This window comes from Cryptomeria japonica, chromosome 9, assembly GCF_030272615.1.
Source record: "Cryptomeria japonica chromosome 9, Sugi_1.0, whole genome shotgun sequence".
NCBI lineage: Eukaryota > Viridiplantae > Streptophyta > Pinopsida > Cupressales > Cupressaceae > Cryptomeria > Cryptomeria japonica.
The window spans coordinates 529,086,965-529,109,587 of NC_081413.1; the positions used below are offsets into that span (position 1 = coordinate 529,086,965).

Sequence of the window (22,623 nt, forward strand, 5' to 3'; positions counted from 1 at the left end):
GCTTTGCACTTTCAAGCTCGGTCATTGACCCCCCAAAGGTGCGTGTGATAACCCCTAAGGTATCACCGAATGTAAAAATATTTAAATAATGTTAATATATATATGGATTAATTAAATAAGGTTATAAATGATTAAAATAATAATATAAGAAATTTATTAAATAAAGGAAATATATTTAATATATAATAAAGAAAAATGTCATTTAATATTTAATACATTTAAAATATGTATAAAGAAAAAAGTGTGATTTATTATTTAATATATTTATAAAGAAAGGTGCTTATTTAGTATTTAATATATTTTAAACAAAAGCAAATGACAAATAAAACCTATGTATTTTAAAAACATAACGTAAATAATTAAAGGGAACCCACCCCCCCGCCCCCCCCCCCCGGCCGATTACCTCCGCACAAGAGGTGCGACGATAATCACAGCCTAGGCTGGGATTACCACCGCACCCCTTCATGTGGAAGGGGACCGTGGAGGGGTACAGCCCTTCACGGGGAATAAATAGACAACCCCGCACGCAGTTTGGGAGGGGAAGAAAGCGGAAGAGAGACCAACGGAGGCAACCTCAGTGGGAGACTACTGCTGCGTACAAGAACAGGTAAGTGGTAATGTACTTTATGTAATGCTTATTTACGAAAGAATACATTTAATTAATATGCTAATGCTCATCTATTTTATATGGTAAGGAATATAGGTTATTAACAAGTTAATGTTTATTTACTGTAGACAGTAATGAAGATAAGTAATTAATATCCTAATTTATACATTAATGAATGAATATGTTATACAGATATGATGAATGAAATTAATGAATATTGAATACATATGTTAATAAATGTAATTACTGCATACTTGATATATATATGTTAACAAATAAATGTTAATACATAGTTAAGAATATATGTTAATAAATTAATGTGAATATATGGTAAAGGATGAAATACATGTTAAGTTAGGAACATGTAAATGTCGATTATGAAATGGAAAATAGTATTAAATTGTAAAATATAATTTAAATGTGATTACATGATGGAGGCTATAGGGAGGAAACTCCCTTAGCTTAATGGAGGGATTATGATAATCCCTAGTAGGCAGTATATATATACTGATGATCTATATGCATATATGAATGGCTTGGGTGACAATATTCACCCAAGAAGAGACGGATCTGGCCGGTCCCCTTTAATGGACTTGGATGATGTGATGCATCATCCAAGGCAAGGAATTGACATATGGGTCTTCCTTGGATGGCTTGGGTGTAAGAAATTACACTCAAGATAGGAATCGAATTAGCCTTCGATTTCCTGAATGGCTTGGTATAACCAGTTATATCCAAGACAGGATTCAAAGTAACCTTTGATTTCCTGGATGGCTTGGGTGTAAGAAATTACACCCAAGACAGGAATCGGATTCATTTTCGATTTCTTGGATGGCTTGGAACCAAGATGGGTTCTAAGAAGGCGAGCTCCACAGCCGCCTAAGGACATATCTTTGTGTGGCATTCGTATCCTTTTTATTAGATGAGAATTGTGATTAATGTTAATTAAGTGTTCTCAAGTTAAAATTGCAAGTAGATTAGTTATATATATATATATAATTGTTGTATTCTAACAATCTGTTTTGCAGGAAAGTGATCTCTAACTAGTAGGGACATTATAGTGTGACATAAGCTCTGAAGCTTAGTCATTGCCACCTTGAAAGTGCGACTTAAGCACTTTAGTCACTTCCTTGCCCTAGTCTTGCACAGCAGTAATTTTGATTGAAGATCATCATTGTATGACAAGGATGTTGCCAAGATCAAGTGATATCAAGTGAAGGAGGAGATCAGCTACTTCAAGTATTTAATCAAAATTCAAATCCACGAACTTAAGGTCTTTGAGTTACTTCCTTTAGCCTCCCCAATCAGCGATTTAAGGATTTTTATTGTCCTTGCTGATGAAGATCAATATGGCGAGTGATTCAACCTCCATTCAAGCTCCCAATGAGAATATCGGATTGCATTCTCATTGCTATACCCAAATCCGTGACTTAGAAATCCTTCACCAAACAAGATCAGCAAGCTGGGCGATTGCATTCCAAATCAGTGAAAAGGCACTTCCTTTGCTACCTTGGAAGTGTGCCTTAAGAAATTAAGTTATTTCCTGTGCTACCTTGGAAGTGCGCCTTGAGATTTTGATCACTTCCTTTGCCCCTTCAAATGTGCGACTTAAGGAATCAAGGCATTTCCTTTGATGGGTCAGATGTGCGCCTTAAGGCTTTAACTACTTCTTTTGCCCCCCAAGAAGTGTGACATAGGTAGGGATAAGCGCTCAGTCATTGACCCCCAAGATCAGTGACTTAAGGAAATATTTGCATGGTTCCCAAGACTTGTGAAGAAATGTTATATTTGAATTTGAATTTAGTGATTCAAGTTGGCCTTAGGAATTATATTACAAATCATTAAATGAGAAATCAAGCCGGCCTTTGTGATGAAGTATCACGCCCCTCCTCTCAAGCAACTATAAAGTTGCGTTGATCATTTCATTTGATCAACACAATAGATTTTTGAATGAACATTTTCTAGGCAGCAATTCTGATCTGTCATATCGGACAGTTGTTATTGACAAAAGGAAAATTCTTTGTGGTGCAAACGATTTTTCATCAAAGTGAAAACAAGATCATTAGAGGCACCAAACTTGATCATTTTTCACAGCGAATTTGTCATCAAGGACAACGATTCCACTTCTGATCAGATATCATTAAGATTGTTGTTACAAATCACAGCGAATTCATTCCTTGTTGACTGCGATTTTCATCAAGACAAAGTCGAGGTCATCAAGACAAGGCAAATTTACCATTGCTTGTATCAACATTGCTTCCATTAAGAATCAGCGAACTTCCACTTCCTTTGCCACCTGAAATTAATACAATTCAGGCCTGTCCTGGACCTGAAACCTATCAAATCAGACATATAAAGTGGGAAATCAAACATAAATCAGGCATGAGAAAGGAAATCAGACTTAAAATCAGATATTTCCATGAGCAGAAAATTCATTTCCAGATTTAGTGAAAGTAGTAGGAAGCTAGATTAGGTACTTTTGCAATGTCTTGTGTAATGTCCCCATTTTTGGAGGCAAAATAATTAATTAACTTGATTAATTAAGTTGTCCCAATTAATTACATTTCTTAAGGATAGCTTAATTGATTATTTTAATTAAAAAGTATTAAGTTAATTATTTATAAAGTTATCCAATAAAGAAAAATTAAAAGGTAACTTTATATTTAATAAATTTAATAAAGTGACTTAAATTAATATTATATCATAAAAGTCGCTTAAGTTTAATATTATTTCTAGAAGCTTCTTGAAAAGATGGAGAAAAAAGTATAAAAGAAGGTCAAGCTAAGCTTCTAATCATGAAGAATTTGACATTTGATTTGAGATTGTTTGGTGACGAGACCAGCTAGGGTTTCTGCCATTTTCCAACCATTGGGAATGAAAACTCTCAATTGGTAATGTGATTTTGAGTTTGTGAAATATCATCCGAATTATCACTAGTGGTGGGCTTCATTCAAAAGTTTAACTTGACCATATTGAGGATTCATATCAGTTTTTGATGGAGGTTGATCTTGCACACTATATTCAGATTTTTGCTTGTATGGCCCCATTTGTGCATTGTTTCTTTGTGGGTGTTTGAGTATTCATCTTGGGAGAGCTTGGCAGTCATTTTGGAGGTAGCTATCAGGTTGCTGATAAATAATTACATTGGTCTGATATACTACAGCAAGAGCGCCATTGGCAACATATTTTTGTTCATATCTCATCATTGAAGCATCCTATGGTTTTGGGCATTGTTGCATTTTGATCCTTTGGTCCTACCAATCGTTTCAAGTGCCAAGAGGTGGAACTTAATTGCTGCATTTATTTATCTAAAAAATTGCCAGGCAAGAACAAGGGTAGCTGGGTGAAAGCATCGTTTGGCCTAAGAGGAGTTTATTTTGGTTTGGTTGTTGATTGCTACATCTTCTTCATCATAGGTGCTGCTATAACCAGGTTCTTCATGATTTTTAGAGTTGATTTGCATTGTTATCTAGTCTTGCTGTTGTAGGCAATCATTTATATAAGATTTGGCATCGTAGTGAACATTCATTGTAAGCCAAGAGCCTTGGTCATTCATATCAGCATTGTACTTGATGATTGCACTCAATAAAGGAGGGATAAGTTGCATGCCAATTGTTTGATGTAATGCTTATAGTGATTAAGCTCTAGATTATCATATGAGAATGCATGCCAAGTGTTTGTCATAATTCCTAGTTGCTGTAGATGCACATTTTCAGTCACTTATATGCATGTAAAGGTAGAAAAGGGTTGGCATAGCATGCTGAGACTTTGTTACTCAATCTTGCATCATTAGAAGCATTCAAAGACATCATTTGCAGCATTAAAACTCATAGCATAACAAACAGAAATTCGTATCAGCAAGTACATTTCATGTATACAAACTGTTTGGCAATATCCCTTGTGCCTATCTTTAACATTTTGAAGCTATAATCAGCAAGGGATGTTACAGTGGTATCAGAGCAAAGATCTTGCCATCCTGTGGTCACTTTAGTTACAAGCATGGCTTCATTGAGTGAAAGAGATTTGGAAGAAAGGATTTACAGGGCAGGAAAGAAATTAGAACATACATCTCAGCAAAAGGAGGTTCTTCTAAGTACTTTGGAGGAGGTAGAGGCTTGATGCAACTTGCTATAACTCCATTGGTATGTTCTTTGGTTAAGCCATGATTTATGAGACATCATGATGAGGTGATAAAATTTGCAACTATTTCATGCATTAGTGAAATTATGAGGATAACAACCCCTAATGATCCTTATGACAGCCATATTATGAAAGAAATACTTCAGATCATGGTGGCAAGCTTTAAAGTTTTGGATGAAATCAAGAACCCTTATTTTTCTAAGAGGGTAAAACTACTTGAAATATTTGCAAAGTTCAGATTTGAAAACATTATGATATCCTTGGATTGTGTAGATATCATTTGCAAGATGTTTCATATATTTTGGAGGGTTATTGGTGAGGTTCATCCTAGTAGCGTGATTACTTCTATGCAATCCATTATGTTATCAGTTTTATATGAAGAGGATGCAATTTCTAAACTTATGTCAAATGACTTATGGGCTGTTTGGAAAGGTGAGCAAGATGTGTCACCCATGGCACATGAATTGTTAAGGAGATTGGTGGAACAACATAAGGATAGAGATACCTCACCTATGATATGCAAAAAATTATATGATAACTTTGTTAGGCATGCTGATATAACTCAAGAGGATATAAGGACAGCCTTGGGGAATGAGTTGTCTACACCATCTTTGCAAGTAGTTTCACTTGAGACTACTACATTAGAGGCCCAAGATATTAAGGTGGATGTGAAAAATGATCCTTTATGCTTGGAGCAGCCACTAGTGTTTTGACTACACATGATGGAGGAGACACTTTGCAATGGCATGATATCATCACTAATTTCTTTGAGGACAGCAGCATTATGTTCCATAATTCTCATGAGATTGCAGTCCTTACACATGGAAGAATTTGCGAAGATGAGTCTATAAGTGTGGGGCGTTAAGTTTGCATTGAAGAGGTGAAGACCTTACACAATGGTATGACAACTATTCTGATTTTGATAACAGCAATCATACTTCTTTACATCAACATGAGATAACCACATTGTCACATGAGGAAGATAGTATTATGGAATCTTTCTATGATAACACTCAAGTTGTGGGTGATAAACATGAGGAAGATAATATGGATTCAAGTCACAAAGGCCATGCAATTGTTCATCATTCCAAAGAGGAATTTGAAGGCAAGGACAAACAAGTTGAAATCAATCCTTATTTTTTGTGCATGAACAATAGCGGTATGTCTCCACTTTCTCATGATATGGCAACCTTTAATTATGGAAAAGGAAGTGACATAAGTGTTTCTATGGTTGGTACACATGGTGCAAGTAGAGGACATGGAAATTTTGATGTTGCATCTTATTTTGGGACATGTTTCAGGAACTATGGAGCAGTCCCAAAGGTTGATTGATGGATGGCTAGAAAGGGCAAAGCAAGCCAAGTTGTTGGTTCAACAAACCAAGCTCCATCTTCAACACATTCATGACATTCAACACTCCATACAAAATGATAGGCAAAGTTTGTCTAATTCTGGAAATTTTATTGAGGTTGAACTTTCTTTTGAGGGTGATGATGATTTTTGTGATGACCCTCATAGTGGATCAGCCACTCAAGAGTTGTCCTTGGAGGGTAATGAAGGCAACCACAATCCATCTTTGAATTTGTTACCTATTTCATATGATATGGCAGCTATCTACTTGTTGGTTGGTGATTTAATCTTCTTAGATTCATCATTGATCGATGGCTGCCCTACATGGGTTCCCATTGCATATCTTTCTTTGTCATGGTTTACATCAGCTATTGAGTTGATACAGTAGATTCAGTTGGTGGTGTTAGTGCTGGTATTACAGGAGCTCATTGGTGATAGCAAGGACATTACACATATCTTCATTTGGGGTCTAGGTGGAGTAGAGTTTTTCTTTGCAGTAAGATTGCTTGGGGACAAACAATTTCAAGGAGGGCAGACTGTAATGTCCCCATTTTTGGAGGCAAAATAATTAATTAATTTAATTAATTAAGTTGTCCCAATTAATGATATTTCTTAAGGATAGTTTAATTGATTATTTTAATTAAAAAGTATTAAATTATTATTTATAAAGTTATCAAATAAATAAAAATTAAAAGGCAACTTTATATTTAATTAATTTAATAAAGTGACTTAAATTAATATTATATCATAAAAGTCGCTTAAGTGAAATAATATAATTTTAATATTATTTCTAGAAGCTTTTTGAAAAGATGGAGAAAAAAGTATAAAAGAAGGTCAAGCTAAGCTTCTAATCATGAAGAATTTGACATTTGATTTGAGATTGTTTGGTGACGAGACCAGCTAGTGTTTTTGCCATTTTCCAACCATTGGGAATGAAAACTCTCAATTGGTAATGCGATTTTGAGGTTGTGAAATATCATCTGAATTATCGCTAGTGGTGGGCTTCATTCAGAAGTTCAACTTGAGCATATTGAGGATTCATATGTTTTTAATGGAGGTCGATCTTGCATACCATATTCAGATTTTTACTTGCATGGCCTCATTTGTGCAATGTTTCTTTGTGGGTATTTGAGTATTCATCTTGGGAGAGCTTGGCAGTCATTTTGGAGTAGCTATCAAGTTGCCAATAAATAATTACAGTGGTCTGATATACGACAGCAAGGGTGCCATTGGCAACATATTTTTGTTCATATCTCATCATTGAAGCATCCTATGGTTTTGGGCATTGTTGCATTTTGATCCTTTGGTCTTACCGATCATTTCAAGTGCCAAGAGGTGGAGTTTAATCGCTGCATTTATTTATCTAAAATATTGCCAGGCAAGAACAGGCGCAGCTGGGTGAAAGCATCATTGAGTTGAGTTGTTCATTTTGGCTTGGTTGTTGATTGTTACATCTTCTTCATCATAGGCACTGCTATAACCAGGTTCTTCATGATTTTTGGAGTTGATTTGCTTTTTATCTAGTCTTGCTGTTGTAGGCAATCATTTATATAAGATTTGGCATCGTAGTGAACATTCATTGTAAGCCAAGAGTCTTGGACATTCATATCAGCATTGTACTTAATGATTGTACTCAATAAAGGAGGGATAAGTTGCATGCCAATTGTTTGTTGTAATGCTTATATTGATTGAGCTCTAGATTATCATATGAGAATGCATGCCAAGTGTTTGTCATAATTCCTAGTTGCTGTAGATGCACATTTTCAGACACTTATATGCATGTAAAGGTAGAAAAGGGTTGGCATAGCATGCTAAGACTTTGTTGCTCAATCTTGCATCATTAGAAGCATTCAAAGACATCATTTGCAGCATTAAAACTCTTAGCATAACAAACAGAAATTTGTATCAGCAAGTGCATTTCATGTATACAAACTGACAATATCCCTTGAGCCTATCTTCAGCATTTTGAAGCCATAATCAGCAAGGGATAGTACATCTTGATTCAAGTTATGTTTGTTCCCAGGTTTGATGCAAGTAGGATGAACATGCAAATCAAGTGATGAGGATCAGCTCCAAGATGAAGGCTTATCAGCTTGCGTACAACCTCAAGATTTCACCACATAAGCAAAGACAAGAGCCTAAGGGAGACATTGCAATACTTCAAATCTCAAACGCATGCAAAGGCAACTGATGGGATCATTATCACAGACTATAAGGCAAGGAAGGATCAAACATAGGCATCACAAGGTCTACATCAAATGCAGCACTAAGTTTGAATTCCCAAACAAGAAGATGAAAAGTGAGATGATCAAGAGATATCCCTCCATCATCTACATTTGTGATGAGTTACGAAGATCAAGCTAGCTGAGATGGCACCCAGTCATTACTTATCCAATCATATCACTTCAAGATAAGGCGTCTAGATTCAATGCACCTAGCTCATACATCAAAGAGATAACTACCACGTGGGCACAAAACTTGATGCACCTATTCTCACCATCTATTGGTCGAATTTACAAGGAAGGACATGTGTCCCATAAAATGTAATTTTGTCAATGGTCAAGCATTAAATGCTTGCAATGGGTGTAACAAACCCTAATTAGGGTTTCTGTCTTTCAATCTTGGCCATTAATTGTGAATCAATCTATGCCACTCAATTGTAATGAGAACACTATACAAAGCTCCACTCTTTCATTTATAGAGGTTAATAGAGAGTTAATAGTTGAGTAGCAGATCAATAGACAATAGTTCAACAAATAGATAGCAAGCAGATGATAGTTAGAGTAGAGTAGAAAGAGAAGGCAAAGATTGTTGCCAAGATATTGTTGTAAGAAGCATGTAAACTTCATTGAAGATATGGTGAAATTCATATGTTGATTCAACGATTTGCATGGTCTCTACTTCTCGTTTAATTTTCATGTTGTTTAGATGAATGGAAGAATTTTGTGAATGATCAATGGTGAAATTCGTACATCCATATGACTAACACTTAGTCGATGGTAAAGTGCCTTGCGTAGTCAACTGGATCCATCTTAGCTAAGCTTAACTTCAATTATTACACCTTCATTGATATGCATCAACTTGATGGTGTCTATGCTTGTGGTTGTGATTTTAAAATCATAAAGCTACCCTTAGAAGATCTTACTAGCCTTGTGGAGATGTTCGCTACATGTCAAAGCAAAGCTTAGTTGAATTTCATCAAGCATTGTCCATTGCTCTTGCATTCTTAGGAGTTAGATTAGCTTTCCTAAACCCTCATCCTTTTTCCCTTTTTTAATTAAGTGAAATTTCCACGTTCCAGCGACATTCAAGCATTCAATGTAAGTCCACCTTGTGATTCCAGCAATATCACATCAAACAACTGGGTCTATCCAAGAGCACGTCAAGACCTAACATTCGAGAACCTTGGAGTCGTCCCACTTGATCATGCAGCTTAGCATTTCGGGAGGATAGAATACTTGGTATTTTATTTTGTGTTGTGTAGTGTGTAAATACACCATCAACAATGAGGTCATAGATAGATATGCCCAATACAATCTTTTGGATGTTGTGGAATAGATATGAATGTTTGAACATCATTCAATCTACATTGTGTGCAAATATAATTGCCATGCCCTGCAAGTCGATGATTAAGGAGCTGACATGCCCACTCTTTATCTTATAAATTCACTTGTGGCAAGAGAAGAGCCTTTGATATTTAAGGATGGAGTCTATGCTGTGGTCAATAATGTTTTCCTTCGACGGTACAATGCCAATTATTTTTAGCTCTGAATGCACAAAGGCTTGAAGTTGAATGTCTAAATGTTTTAAGACCTATTGAACAAAGTAAATTACAAACATCATTTGGTGTGTTTGATCAATGAATCAATTCTATCAGAGATAGTTGAAATGTCAGTTGAAGACAATGCCTACGCTGCCACAGGGATCTGTTAAGTTATATATTATTGAACTATCTGGTGCAAACAATCTGAAAGTGAATCTTTTTCTGCAAGAGTTGGGAAAGCTCATGTAATATTGTTTTCTTTCTCTCCTTTTCCCTCCAGAAATTTATGTTTTAAAAGTGTCTAGAAAGACCTTTTTATTAACGTTATATTTGGACCCCATTTCTAGTACATTTTATAAATGTTTTAATAACAAAACATAAGTTGCCTTTTATAAAGTTACCTTTCATGACAACTAAAGTTATTTCCCTTCATCACCCCAATAGCCTACAGGAAATCAAATAATAGTCTAAGGGTCATCTGAGGACTTACTCTTGGAAAGAGGACATGACACAACCAATGTCTACTCCCCACTGAATAGGTCTACGCAAAAGGGGTTTGGCAGCATTGAATAGATCCTTTGCATAAATTTTATGATAGTAGAAGTGCATTAGAAAGGTATATCTCACTTCACCTATGTCACTTCCACACCCTGAAGAACCTTCAACAACTCATTGGTTTGTTTCTTCAATCTCAGCCTCTTGACTACACTAACCCTCATTGCTGCTCATATTGTTTTCTTGAAAAATGTTTTAAAGAGTTTGAAACTTTGAACGAAAAAGAATAAGAGAAAAATGAACAAATGAATGCTAAGCTTACCTCAAGTGACAAAATTTTGATGTTGTATGTTGGAAATATGAGTTGTAGGTCCCAAATCCCTAACATTGGATGGTCTCCCAAGGGCCAAGGGTGTCAAACTTAGGAAGAATGCCACAAAGCATATATTCAGGTTGGGCAACTGAGGACCAGTTACTTTGGTGGGTAAGACCTCTTTCACTTTTGGCCCTTTGGGTCTGCTAAACCAAGGGTGATTTCACTAAGGTGCTGAATCATATGATACTACAAAGAATGAACAATGACCTTGCTAGGAACCATACCCATTACACAGTGTACCCCCGTTTTGGTTGTCACAACATAACTGTGTTGGTTTGAATACACAAGACTATGCACCTTTATACAACAAAAAAGTCTTACAAAGTGCTTCAATTATGAACATAACAACCCCTATTGTTATTATGCGCTTATACATGGAAGTTGGAAAGACAACACAACTAAAAATGTATATAATGTTTAATTTGTTTAGAGTTACTGTTTATCCATCAACGCAGACGTGAAATGCCTATAGCTCTGTGATCTCCTTTTTCTCAATTGTTGTACAGCTATAAGGCTTAATGATAGAACTCACATTTGTCATAGCAAGTTACTTTACAAATAGTACATGGAATAATTGATTTTGTGGTTGACTTCATTCATTGCATTTGCAGTCTAGTGTTAAATAAATGTTGTTTTCTTGAATTATTGATTTTGTAGTCGAGTGTTAATTTAATGTGGTTAATTCTTGTTCAGTATAGGATCATAAATAAAACTCTAAATATCATTAGATGAAAGGACCTTATATCCTAAATTCAATGTTTTATCTATGCCACCTGGAGATGCCTCTGTTGGGGATAAGGACACATTCAACCATACTTTTTGGAAAACATTTTTCCCATTTTAAAATAAAAAAATTGTACGTGTGACATCATGTATAAGCTTCATATTGAGAATACAAATTGTTGCGGACTTGAGAGCATTGTGATATCACGTAGGAGAATGCTTTTGTTACAGGCTATTGTAATTACATATACAATGGGAATAAAAGCCTGCTCTACGAGCAGCAACCATGATAGGCTTGTTAATCAAGCTTCCTTTTGATTGTGAAACTTAATTTTTTATTGGAGCTATAATTGTGGAAATGGACAGAGACAATAAGATCAAGGTGTTATGAGATTTGATGTATCTAAATTACTAGAAAGAACTACTTTACTCAAGTTTTTAGGTCATTTTCCGCACTTAAGGAATGCTTTATGCTTACTGTTGGGAAGGAAATATTGCAATGTGAATATAAGTTTCTTCTATTTCCTCTGCTCACCTGAAATTTTTTGTTTGTTTAATTAGGGAGAAGTGCTAGGAATAACAAGGTTTGGCATTGCCAAAATGAAAGACAGTGTCTTAATGCTTGCATCATTTGAGAAAACCACGGATCACCTCTTTGATGCTTCCATTCATGGGAGAATTGATCAAATTGAAGGCGTAAGTGAGTGCATTATCATGGGCATACCAATGCCAATAGGAACAGGTCTATTGAAAATCAGACAAAGGTATTGTCTTTGCATTTTGCTTAATATTGATAAAGCATTTGAGGACTTCATTGCAGTGAAATGGTATAGAAGGCAAATTAAACTAGATATATTGTATTTTCAAGTGTCAAATTTGAAAATTTCTTAGTTTTCTAAATCTATGATTTTCTGCAAGCGAATCTCAATTTATAAATAAATTCTCTAATCATCATATTTGTGCCGTGTCATGCATTACTGATTTGAGATGACCTGCTTGGTCCTGAAAGCTGGTCTCTCTTTTAATTTTGTTGAACCATGAAATTTTACTTAAATATAGCTTATAAAAATTTCTTTATGCAGGATTGAAAAACTACCAGAATTGGAATATGGCCTAGAGCCGCTCATTTCATAAAGACTGTTCCTTCAAATGCCATTCTTGAACTAGCCGAAATGGAATTGCATGTTTGTTGATGATGTGAGTTAACTTTTGAGTTTACATGGGAATGTGAGAGAGAACGACTTATTATTTATCTTTCTTCAGATTCTAGAATATGTATTTGATTCATTAACAAAGCTAGTATGTTGGGACTTACAAAATTGTTATAATTGTGAGGCAGGTTATTGAAATATCAGTTTCCAAGAAGCAAAGGATTATCAATAAGGATCCTTATTCTGGATGCATTCATATTAGGCCAGATTCAATTAATCATGGGATTTCACTGTCATGGCCTCAGCAATTGTTATCAGAGAGATCATTTTCATTGCTTTGGACATTGATGTCTACGGGGTTCTTGAATTTTCTATCGATATGCTTTCAGAAGCATGTAAATAAACTTTTTGTTTGACGTAATTTATTCAAGCAGCTACAAAGGGCATATGTTCATGGTTCAAATATTCAACCAGATAAAGTTAAATGCATATGCAGGAGCCACAAGAGGAGTATTTATTTCATAATGTAGTGGATTGAGATTTGGGTCCTTATACAAGAAATTAGGTGCTTATAGACAAGATTAGGAGCACATAAGCATGCCAATGTCAGTATTCTATTTATCTATTTGTTTATTTTTGGGTAAATAGGTTGCATTCATTGTTTGCCTTCTAGTTCAAGCACTATTTTAGGGAAGTGCACCTTCTAGATGCACCTCCATTCCTATTTTGGTAATCTTGGTCCTTGGACCTTAGGAGGACAGATATCATCTACTGGGTTTCAAAATGTGCTAAGAGGCTTCTGCCAAAAGTTGAAAGCTGTAAATTTATAAGTCCAATTAAACAAGGAAAATGTCAGCAACTGCGAATAAGAAAGAAGTGAAGGTCATCTATAGACCAGAAGAAATGTGTTTTTGAGCTTATTCATAAAATAAAGTAAGAATTCAACAGTATTCATATTTATTTTAAGAAATATGATACAATAGGTGTAACCTGCACTTCATTTTGCTGTTAGGCCTGGACTTCATACTGATAATACTGCACACAAAGATTTGCCTACCGTTTACACGATGGGTCTAACAATTGAAATTAGAAGATGAATTTTCAATTAAATTAAATGATTAAAAATACTCAATATTAGACTTAACCAAATTTCAGTTATTAAGAATGGCAAGTTTGTATCGTTGTTTTTCTTAGGATCCATTGACGTCCCTCAAAACTTTGACTTATTAAAATTTACATCTGTATCAAATGTTATTGTAGATGTTACAGTGCTTCCTAAATCTAATGCTTGCTAATCAGAGCCGAATTATTGCATTAGGCATATTTTCTACAATTGGAGCTGTTAGCAAATTCTCTCTCAAGGATATCCATTGAATAGAATATTAAAAGAGAATTGTAATCTCGACTCATGATTCAAGTCTAGTGACTAATGCAACAATATAATACAAACCAATAATATAAATATAGTCGATTATGTTTCTCTTCACTACAGAGGCTCGTAATCGTTAAGTACAATATTTTTCACTCTATTTTAAAATCAAGATATCCATCCAGCCAAATCAAAGTGTTTGGAACTATGTTAAACCTCAAACAAAACGACAACCATTTGAATAAAACAAATGAGAACAGAGTCATATTGAGAGGGTTAGGAGCGGGGAAGGTGGGGGTCGCAAATCAGTATAACAATGACTTTTATTAATTTAAACTTTATTAATCACAAAAGCATTTATTCAATGTTAATAATCATGCACATGAGAAGAACACAATAATACAATATTTATGTGGAAACTCCTATGGGAGAAAACCATGACAAATTACTTGTGTATATGATAATTTATTACAAATTTTGTAGGCTCAACCTACTAGAGGCAACAACCCTCCATTCAATTTATTGGAATTTTCCCACTAGAGGCACCAACCCTTCATACAATTCGTGAGCACTAGCCCACTAGAGGCTCATTCAAATTTTCATCTTATCAATGCTGATTTTACAATGGATGATGGAAAACGTTTTTCTCCACAACTTTTGCTATAAATCTCTTTTTCAATCTGATATAATTTTCTTCTTAAATCTGCTATAATCCCCTTTTTAAATCTATTATAAATTGATCATAAGTTTGCTAAGACTAAGATCTCAATCTTATGTAAATCTTCTATATTGAAAGATATCTAGCCAAAAAAATAGGCCTGTGCACTAGGTTTGTCCTACCAAGTACAATGTGAATTAATTGGGCAATGGTTGGCGTTGTAAGTCACCAACTCAGTGTAGTTTGATTCTTATGATGCCTAGCCCAATATTAGACAATCTTTTAGGTAGCCTCCATAGTTGACTCTTATGGAATAACGATGATTGACATTGAAATTGATCTCTATTATGATTTATGCCTTGAACACCTTAATTCTCCTTGTGATCTGCTACCTGTTGACTTCAGTGTCTTTGTCACTAGCATTTTCTCTTGTCGAAGACAAAGGCAAAGGCAAATCAAGACCTCATGGATGCTCAATCTTCTTCTTGTTCTTATTGTCAACTCCAAATCTCCTTGTCTCTTGTTGCAATTATTCAACACTAAAAAATGACTCAAAAAATTCATTATTGTAGATGCTCAAACTTAGAAGAATCCAAAGTAGCAAGAAATGTCCTATCTGGCTTGGCTTTAGGGGATTGCGTCCCAAGAGGCATGCATTGCACAAAGGCAATTCAACTTGAAATCAAGCATTTCCTCTCCTTCAAATGGATCGCCTTAGATAGACTTGAGTGCCATGGTAAGGAGGTGGCCGACCTCAAGTCGACTAACAAAAATAAATAAATAAATAAAAACTACCACCAACACCCACAGGTCAGCCTCCTAAGATTTAGGAAATTTAATAATAACCTCATTTATTATAAATTTCCTCGTTTATTTATATATTCTAAGCAAACATTGGGTGTTAGAAAACATCGCTATGAGGTCGAGTTGGCCCCTCAAACATGATTATGACAGTCCTCCCATCCTCTAATTGCTTGACTTCAAGCAATTGCAAATTGGGATGCTCAAAAATATCTATGCCTTAACACATAGCGCATTCTAGTGGTAGCCCATTCCACTTCACCAAATATTTGGGAATCCCTTTGTTCCTTAACCTCTTTTCCCTCACATTTAGCATTGTTTCAGGTTCAAGGATGAGCTTACCTTAATAATCAAGGGGAGGTAGCTCCATTGAGGGTGTAATATGTTGACCAAGGGCCTTCTTGAGACGTGAAACATGAAAGGTGCTATGAATTATGTTGTTAGGTGGCAATTCCACCTCATAAACCACCCACCTTCCTTATCATTGGATAGGGTCCATAAAAATGTGGCTTTAACTTTTTTACCCCATTGCCCTTGATTGAAAACTGTCGATAAGGATCCAATCATAGAAATATCAAATCTTTTACCTCAAAAGTTTGTTCGATATGGTGCCTATGAGCATACATTTTTTGTTGGTTTTGGGTTTGTTGCAAATTCTCGAGGGCCTTCATAATGTCCTTTCTTTGTTGCACCAAATCTTTAACATTAGAAACTATGCTATCAGTAAAAATCATGTCCACAAAAGAAGTGGCATTATAACTATAGAGTGCTTTAAATGGGGACATCCCAATTGACATATGGTGAGTTGTGTTATAACAATACTCACCCACATGCAGTGATTTAATCCATGTTTGTTGGCATGCTACATAGTTCCTTAAATAGCCCTCAATCCACTTGTTTGTTGTCTTTGTTTGGCCTTCTATTAGGGGATGATAGTTGGCACTTGGTGTTAATTTTGTCTCTGTCAAATGAAATAACTCTTGCTTAAACAAACTTAGAACTATGTTGTCCTTGTCACGCACAATTGTTTTTGGCAGTCCATGAAGCCTAAAAATCTCTTTAAAGAATAGGTCAGCCACTTGAGGTGCTTTATAATTTGATGACATAACATAAAAATGTGCATAGTTTGTAAGTCTATCAACCACCACATACAAACAATCTTTACCTAGACCTTTGGTAAGCCAATAATGAAGACCATAGATACACTCTCCCACTTTTGATTGAGAATGGCCAAAAGCTACAATAGTCATTTTGGAAACACATGCTTTGCTTTATTCTGTTGACACTCTTTGCATTCCCTTACATGCTACATTACATCTTTCTTCAATCCTTTCCAAGAAAAATGTTCCCTCTCTTGTTTATATGTTTTGTAGAAATCTAGATGACTGGCCAATGGGGTGTCATGACAAGCTTTTAGAATCTTTTCCTTCATTGTAGATTCAGGTGTGATGTATACTCGCCCTTTGTGAAGAATCAACTCATTTGCTATTTTGAATCTGTCATCTTGCACCTTGCCTTCCAAAATATCATTAGCAAATGAATTTTTGACATACTCAACTATAATCAATGACCTCCAATCAATAGATATTTCAATGATAAAATGTAAATGAGGTTCTCTAAACAATGCATCAACCACTATATTGTTATTTCCTTTTATATACTCAATGTCCAAATCATAGGTCTAAATTTTGCTTACCAATTTTTGTTGCCTATCATTTAAATCTCTTTGGTTAAGAAAGTATTTCAAATTGTTGTGATCAATCTTAACCAAAAACTTATTACAAACCATATTGCCTAAACTTAGTCAAAGCATGCATTATGGCTAGTATTTCCTTATCATAAATTGAGAGCTTACGCTCGGCCTCCTTAAGCTTTCTACTTTTGAATGCTATGGGATATTTATTTTGCATCAAAATAGCCCCTATCCCTTCACTAAATACATCACGTTCCAAAATAAAAGGTAGTGAAAACTTTGGAATTGCTAAGATGGGACATAAACTCATTACCTCATTGAGCTAATGAAAGGCTTGTTGAGCTGATGGAGTCCATACAAATGCTCCCTTCTTAGTTAGATTTGTTAAGGGTGCATCAAGTTGTGAAAATCCACTTACAAACCTCCTATAGTAGTTGCATAACCCAACAAATCCCCTTAACTGCATTAGAATGTTTGGTCTAGGCCACTCTTTGACAGCCTTGATTTTCTCCTCGTCTACACTTACTCCATGTTCACTAATTTTGAAACCCAAATATAAGATTTCTTGCAACCCAAACTCACATTTAGATGCTTTAGCATAAAAATATTGTCGTTGTAAGATATTCAACATATATCCAAGTGTTTTAAATGCTCTTCCCAAGTTTTGTTGTATTTTAAGATGTAATTGAAGAAGACCAAAACGAACTTACTCAATTGAAGAATAAATACTTGATTCATACATGATTGGAAACTTCTTGGAGGATTTGTTAATGCAAAGGGCATCACCAAGAATTTGTAGTGCCCAAAATGACACCAATTGTTGTCTTGTGTGCATCCTCATCTCAAACCTGGATTTAATGGTATCTTGAATGCAAATTGATCTTGGAAAAATACCTAGCTCCATGTAGCTCATCAATCAATTCAACAATTTGTGTTATTAACAGTTCTTAGTGGTTATCTCAGTGAGAGCTTGGTAGTCTATATACATCCTCCTAGTTCCATCTTTCTTCTTAACCAGCACTACAAAAGATGCAAAAGGGTTGGAACTAGGCCTTATATGCCCCATATCTAGCAATTATTTGATTTCCTTTTCAATTTCTTCCTTATAAACCTTCGAGTGGTAGTATGGAGTGATCATCACTGATGTTGCGCCTTCTTCAAGTTCAATAATGCCCTAGAAACCCCTATTAGGAGGCAGATCTGGTGGTATGTCTTTGAACACTTTGTCATGCTTGTCTAAGATGGACTGAATTTGCACATTGGTAGCACCTCATTTCTTAGCAGCATTTGTATTAGTGATGAGGCATTTTGCTGCCTATGCTACTTGTTTCTTTCAAAAAACCCTTTCCATCCTCTTAGCTAATATTTTCATGGTTCCTTTGCTAGTCAAACCATGTAGAACTACCCTTTTTACATTGTGTTGGAAAGAGATCTCCTTCTTTTGGTTGTTGGTCTCATATTTGTCATTTGTATACAACTATTGGCATCCCAAAACCACTTCCATGTCCATGTTAATTACATAAAAGTCATCCTTCAATTTATATTCCCCCATAGCCACCTCCATTTGGGGTACCTTTTGAGTGCAAGAGATCTACTAGCTACCTTTACTTCAAATCCTTCAATTGGAATTGTGCTCGGACCAAGTCTTTTTACCATTTCATTAACATAATTATAGGTGGCTCCATTGTCAATAAGGATTATCACTTATTGCCCTTTCAAGACCCTCTTTATTCATAACACACTATAGTGTGGTTCTCCCGTGAGTGCAACAAGTGTGCCTCCCTTAGGTGCTTCAACTTTTTTTGTTTCATATTTAGAATCAGCCCCTTCTTTTTTTGTATCATTATCAGAGATTACCTCAATATAATGCACTTGCCCTTTTCCTAAACATTGATACCCAGGCTGCCATGGTTTCTTGCATATGAAACACAGCTTCCTTTTCCTTAGTTTGTTCCTACTGATATCCATTTGCTTGGGACTTTAATATAGGCATCCTAGGAGGTATTGAACTCCTTGGAAAAGGCTTTTTGTTCTACAAAGATAGGGTCGCCCTTTTACTACTGAAATTGTCCCTTGCCACTAAATCTTCTAGGTTGAGAGTTGTTGTGATGGCCTCTTGGAAGATTTTATAGTTATGGCTTTGAGTACCCCTTTAAGAGGTTCATCTAAGCCTTCTACTAAAAGCACTATCAGCCTTGTATCTATCACATCAAGCACCATTACAATTTTTTGAGATTTTGGTACATAATCCTCCACCTTGCCTTCTTGCTTCAATTGGATCAGATTCCTAAAAAGCACTTTTGGGTCTGTCCTATCAAACATTTCGATCAAACTTTGACTAAACTCTTCTATGAAAGTTATGGCATCATGCCCTTGAGATACAATCTCGTGATACCACCATTCATGGGCCACTCCTTCCAAATGCAAAGTAACGAACTTGAGGGCTTCCACCTCGAGCATGAGGTTTAGGGAGAAGTATCCAAATTCTACAACCATGACCTTGCTAACGTATCACTTGTCCCATCAAAATTACTGATTGTGATCTTCCCTAATCAGTATTGGATGTTCTTTCTTTCTTCATAACCTTTTCTCCTATGTTTGCCTCTTGATTTTAGACTACAATATTTTGCGAGTGATATCATTCTCGACTACTTCACTCAAAGAGTGGTGTTCAACATGGAGATGATCCATTCCACTAACCTAATCTAGTTGCTCTTCATTAACCTCATCATTTGTCAAAAAAATCGCTCTAAGGGATTTGGTGTTGACAAAGAGTCTTTCTCTATCTACGGTTGTCTTTCCTCGAATAAAGTTGCTATCTTTGCCCTTATCACAGGCAAGTTTGTCATTGGTTGGTTGTTGCTTGAAATCTCTCAATAACTTTGGCATGAAGTTCTTCATACCTTTTGAAGAAAGCCTTGGCCAAATCGTCTAGGTCTCCCATATTAGATTCCTTCCTCTTTTCTCTTTGCAAATATCTTTTTTCTCTATCATTCATTCATCGACCCCACAAGCTGCCAAGTTTAATTCTCTGATACCACTAAAAGATACAACCAAAAAATAGGCTCGTGCTCTAGGTTTTCCCTGCTAAGTACGATGTGAATTAATTGGGCAATGGTTGGCGTTGTAAGTCGCAAACTCACTGTAGTCTGATTCTTATGATGCTCAGTCCAATATTAGACAATCTTTTAGGCAACCTCCACAATTGACTCTTACGGAATAATTATGATTGACACAAGTATTGATCTCTACTGCCATTTATGCCCTGAACACCTTAATTCTTTTTGTGATTTGCTACTTGTCGACTTCAGTGTCTTTGTCACTGGCTTTGCCCTGTCAAAGACAAAGGCAAAGGCAGGTCAAGACCTTGTAGATTCTCAGTCTTCTTTCTTTTTTTCTCAGCTCCAAACCTCCTTATCTCTTGCTACGATTATTCAATAATTAGAAATGGCTTAGAAAATTCACTATTGTAGATGCTCAAACTCTGAAGAATCAAGAGTAGGGGGAAATATCCTACTTGGCCTGGCTCTAGGGGGTTGTGTTCCAAGAGGCCTGTGTTGCATAGAGGCAATTCAACCCGAAATCAAGCATGTCCTCTCCTTCAAATGGATCGTCTTATATAGGCTTGAGTATCATGGTAAGGAGGTGGTTGACTAACCAAAAAAAACTAACTATCGCCAACACCCACGAGTGGGCTTCCTAAGATTTAGGAAAATCTAATAATAATTTCATTATTACAAATTTCCTAATTTATTTATTTATTCTAAGAAAACATAGGGTGTTAGAAAACATTGTTATGAGGTTAAGTAGGCCCCTCAAAACGAGATCATGGTATATATTCTTCTTATACTCTTCTTATCAAATCTACAATCTATCTTCTCATACAACTTTTATCAAATCTACAATTTATCTTCTAATATCTTTTCATCAAATCTCTTTTTATAGATTGACCAAGGAAGGTGACTCGAAGAGACAAATCTATTAATTAAAACTTGTTACTTTTGTTGTTTGCTTGTATTCATAATTGATTCAAATGAAACATTTGCATGTTATGCTTTCTTTCTTTTTTGTCTTCTATACTATTTATCTCATGAAATGACTTCTTAGACCTTGTCTCATTATGAGACATACTATTACATTATGATTATTGACCTTTCATTTCTTTTAAACATAATTGCCCTTTCATTTAGCTTTAGCATATGTATTTAAAATAAGTATTAACTTTGTAATGGATCACATCTATTAACAATAAATTCTTAATCATTCATAATTTTGCCAATTTTGCCAGCACATGCGCCTTTTTAAGAATTTGTTGTTTACTTATATTCACATATTAATCATTGTCTTGTTCATTTTTTATTTTATTCAATTTTATCTTTTCCCTATTTTGTTATTTTGTGCTATTTTGACTTTTATGGTTTTTGTCTTATATTACTTGCTAACAATTCTTCTTAATCACTTAATAGGTGATGATCTTTCATTTGTTATTTCTTGAATAAATTTCATTGCTTGCCTTATCATTCTTGTTGTTCTTTTAAGGTTGTCACTACCTTCATCATCTTAATTGTTTCCTTCTCTTTATCTTCTAATCTTTGCTCATGCTCCTCTTTATGATATCATTCCTATACTTTATATTATTTATGTATTTAATATATTAATTAGAACACCTATTAATTAATATATGTGGCTTGCAACATACATTGTGTTAAATGGTGTGCTCAACCATCATGACATGAATTGGCCTGCATTTTATGTCCTTATCAAGATACGTGACATTGCAATAGATAATAATTAGCCATCACTTGATCTTGATATTACTTCGATCATTTTAAATATAACCTTCATTTCTCATTCTTTCATTTGTTCATGTTTACTATGTAACATTTGGCTTATTGTGACATTTATTCCTTTTGACATTAATGACAATATCTTAAAAATAATGTGTCTTATACCTTTGACATCAATGACTATATATCTATCTATAAATCTCATTCATTCCTCAAAGATAATGAATATCTTGTTGGCATCAATGACAAACTTTCTAACAATATCAATACATAATTAAATATCTACTCAAGATTTAGCTTTTAAAAGGCATGTGTTTATTCAACATGTACTACATTATTACAAAAAGAAGTGTACTAAGATAACAGATTGACCATTGCCTAGATTTCAACAAAATTTTAAACCTTGTATGTGATGGGTTTTAATAACATGGATTGCATTTATATTAAATAAAAATGTAACTAGATAACATTTTTTTCCTATGTAAGCATATCAACCATCAGTTAATATTTCAAAAAAATTACGCAAAATTTGTTGTTAAAAACCCTATGATTGCCTCACTTCTCAAATGCATGGTTAATAAGGATATCATCACCTTGTTTTTATATAAACATTAACACAACGATACATTTTCCTATATGAAGTTAAAATCATAAACATTATCATGTATAACTCATATTTGCCAAAGGTTGTCTAGAGTTAAGGGAATAAT

At 35.0% G+C, this 22,623-nt stretch overlaps 1 protein-coding gene across 9 annotated transcripts in view; it reads left to right on the plus strand.

Moving 5' to 3' along the window:
• The window catches only part of LOC131077053 (DNA-directed RNA polymerase III subunit 1), a 275,512-nt gene extending 261,947 nt beyond the window's left edge, over positions 1-13,565 (plus strand). For all 9 annotated transcript variants that reach the window (XM_058014431.1, XM_058014432.1, XM_058014430.1 and 6 more), the window contains 3 exons: positions 12,016-12,218; positions 12,537-12,651; positions 12,794-13,565. In XM_058014431.1, coding sequence (XP_057870414.1) covers positions 12,016-12,218; positions 12,537-12,588 — 255 coding nt within the window. In that variant the 3' untranslated portion in view covers positions 12,589-12,651; positions 12,794-13,565. The remainder of the gene's footprint in view (positions 1-12,015; positions 12,219-12,536; positions 12,652-12,793) is intronic.
• Positions 13,566-22,623: the final 9,058 nt, after the last annotated feature.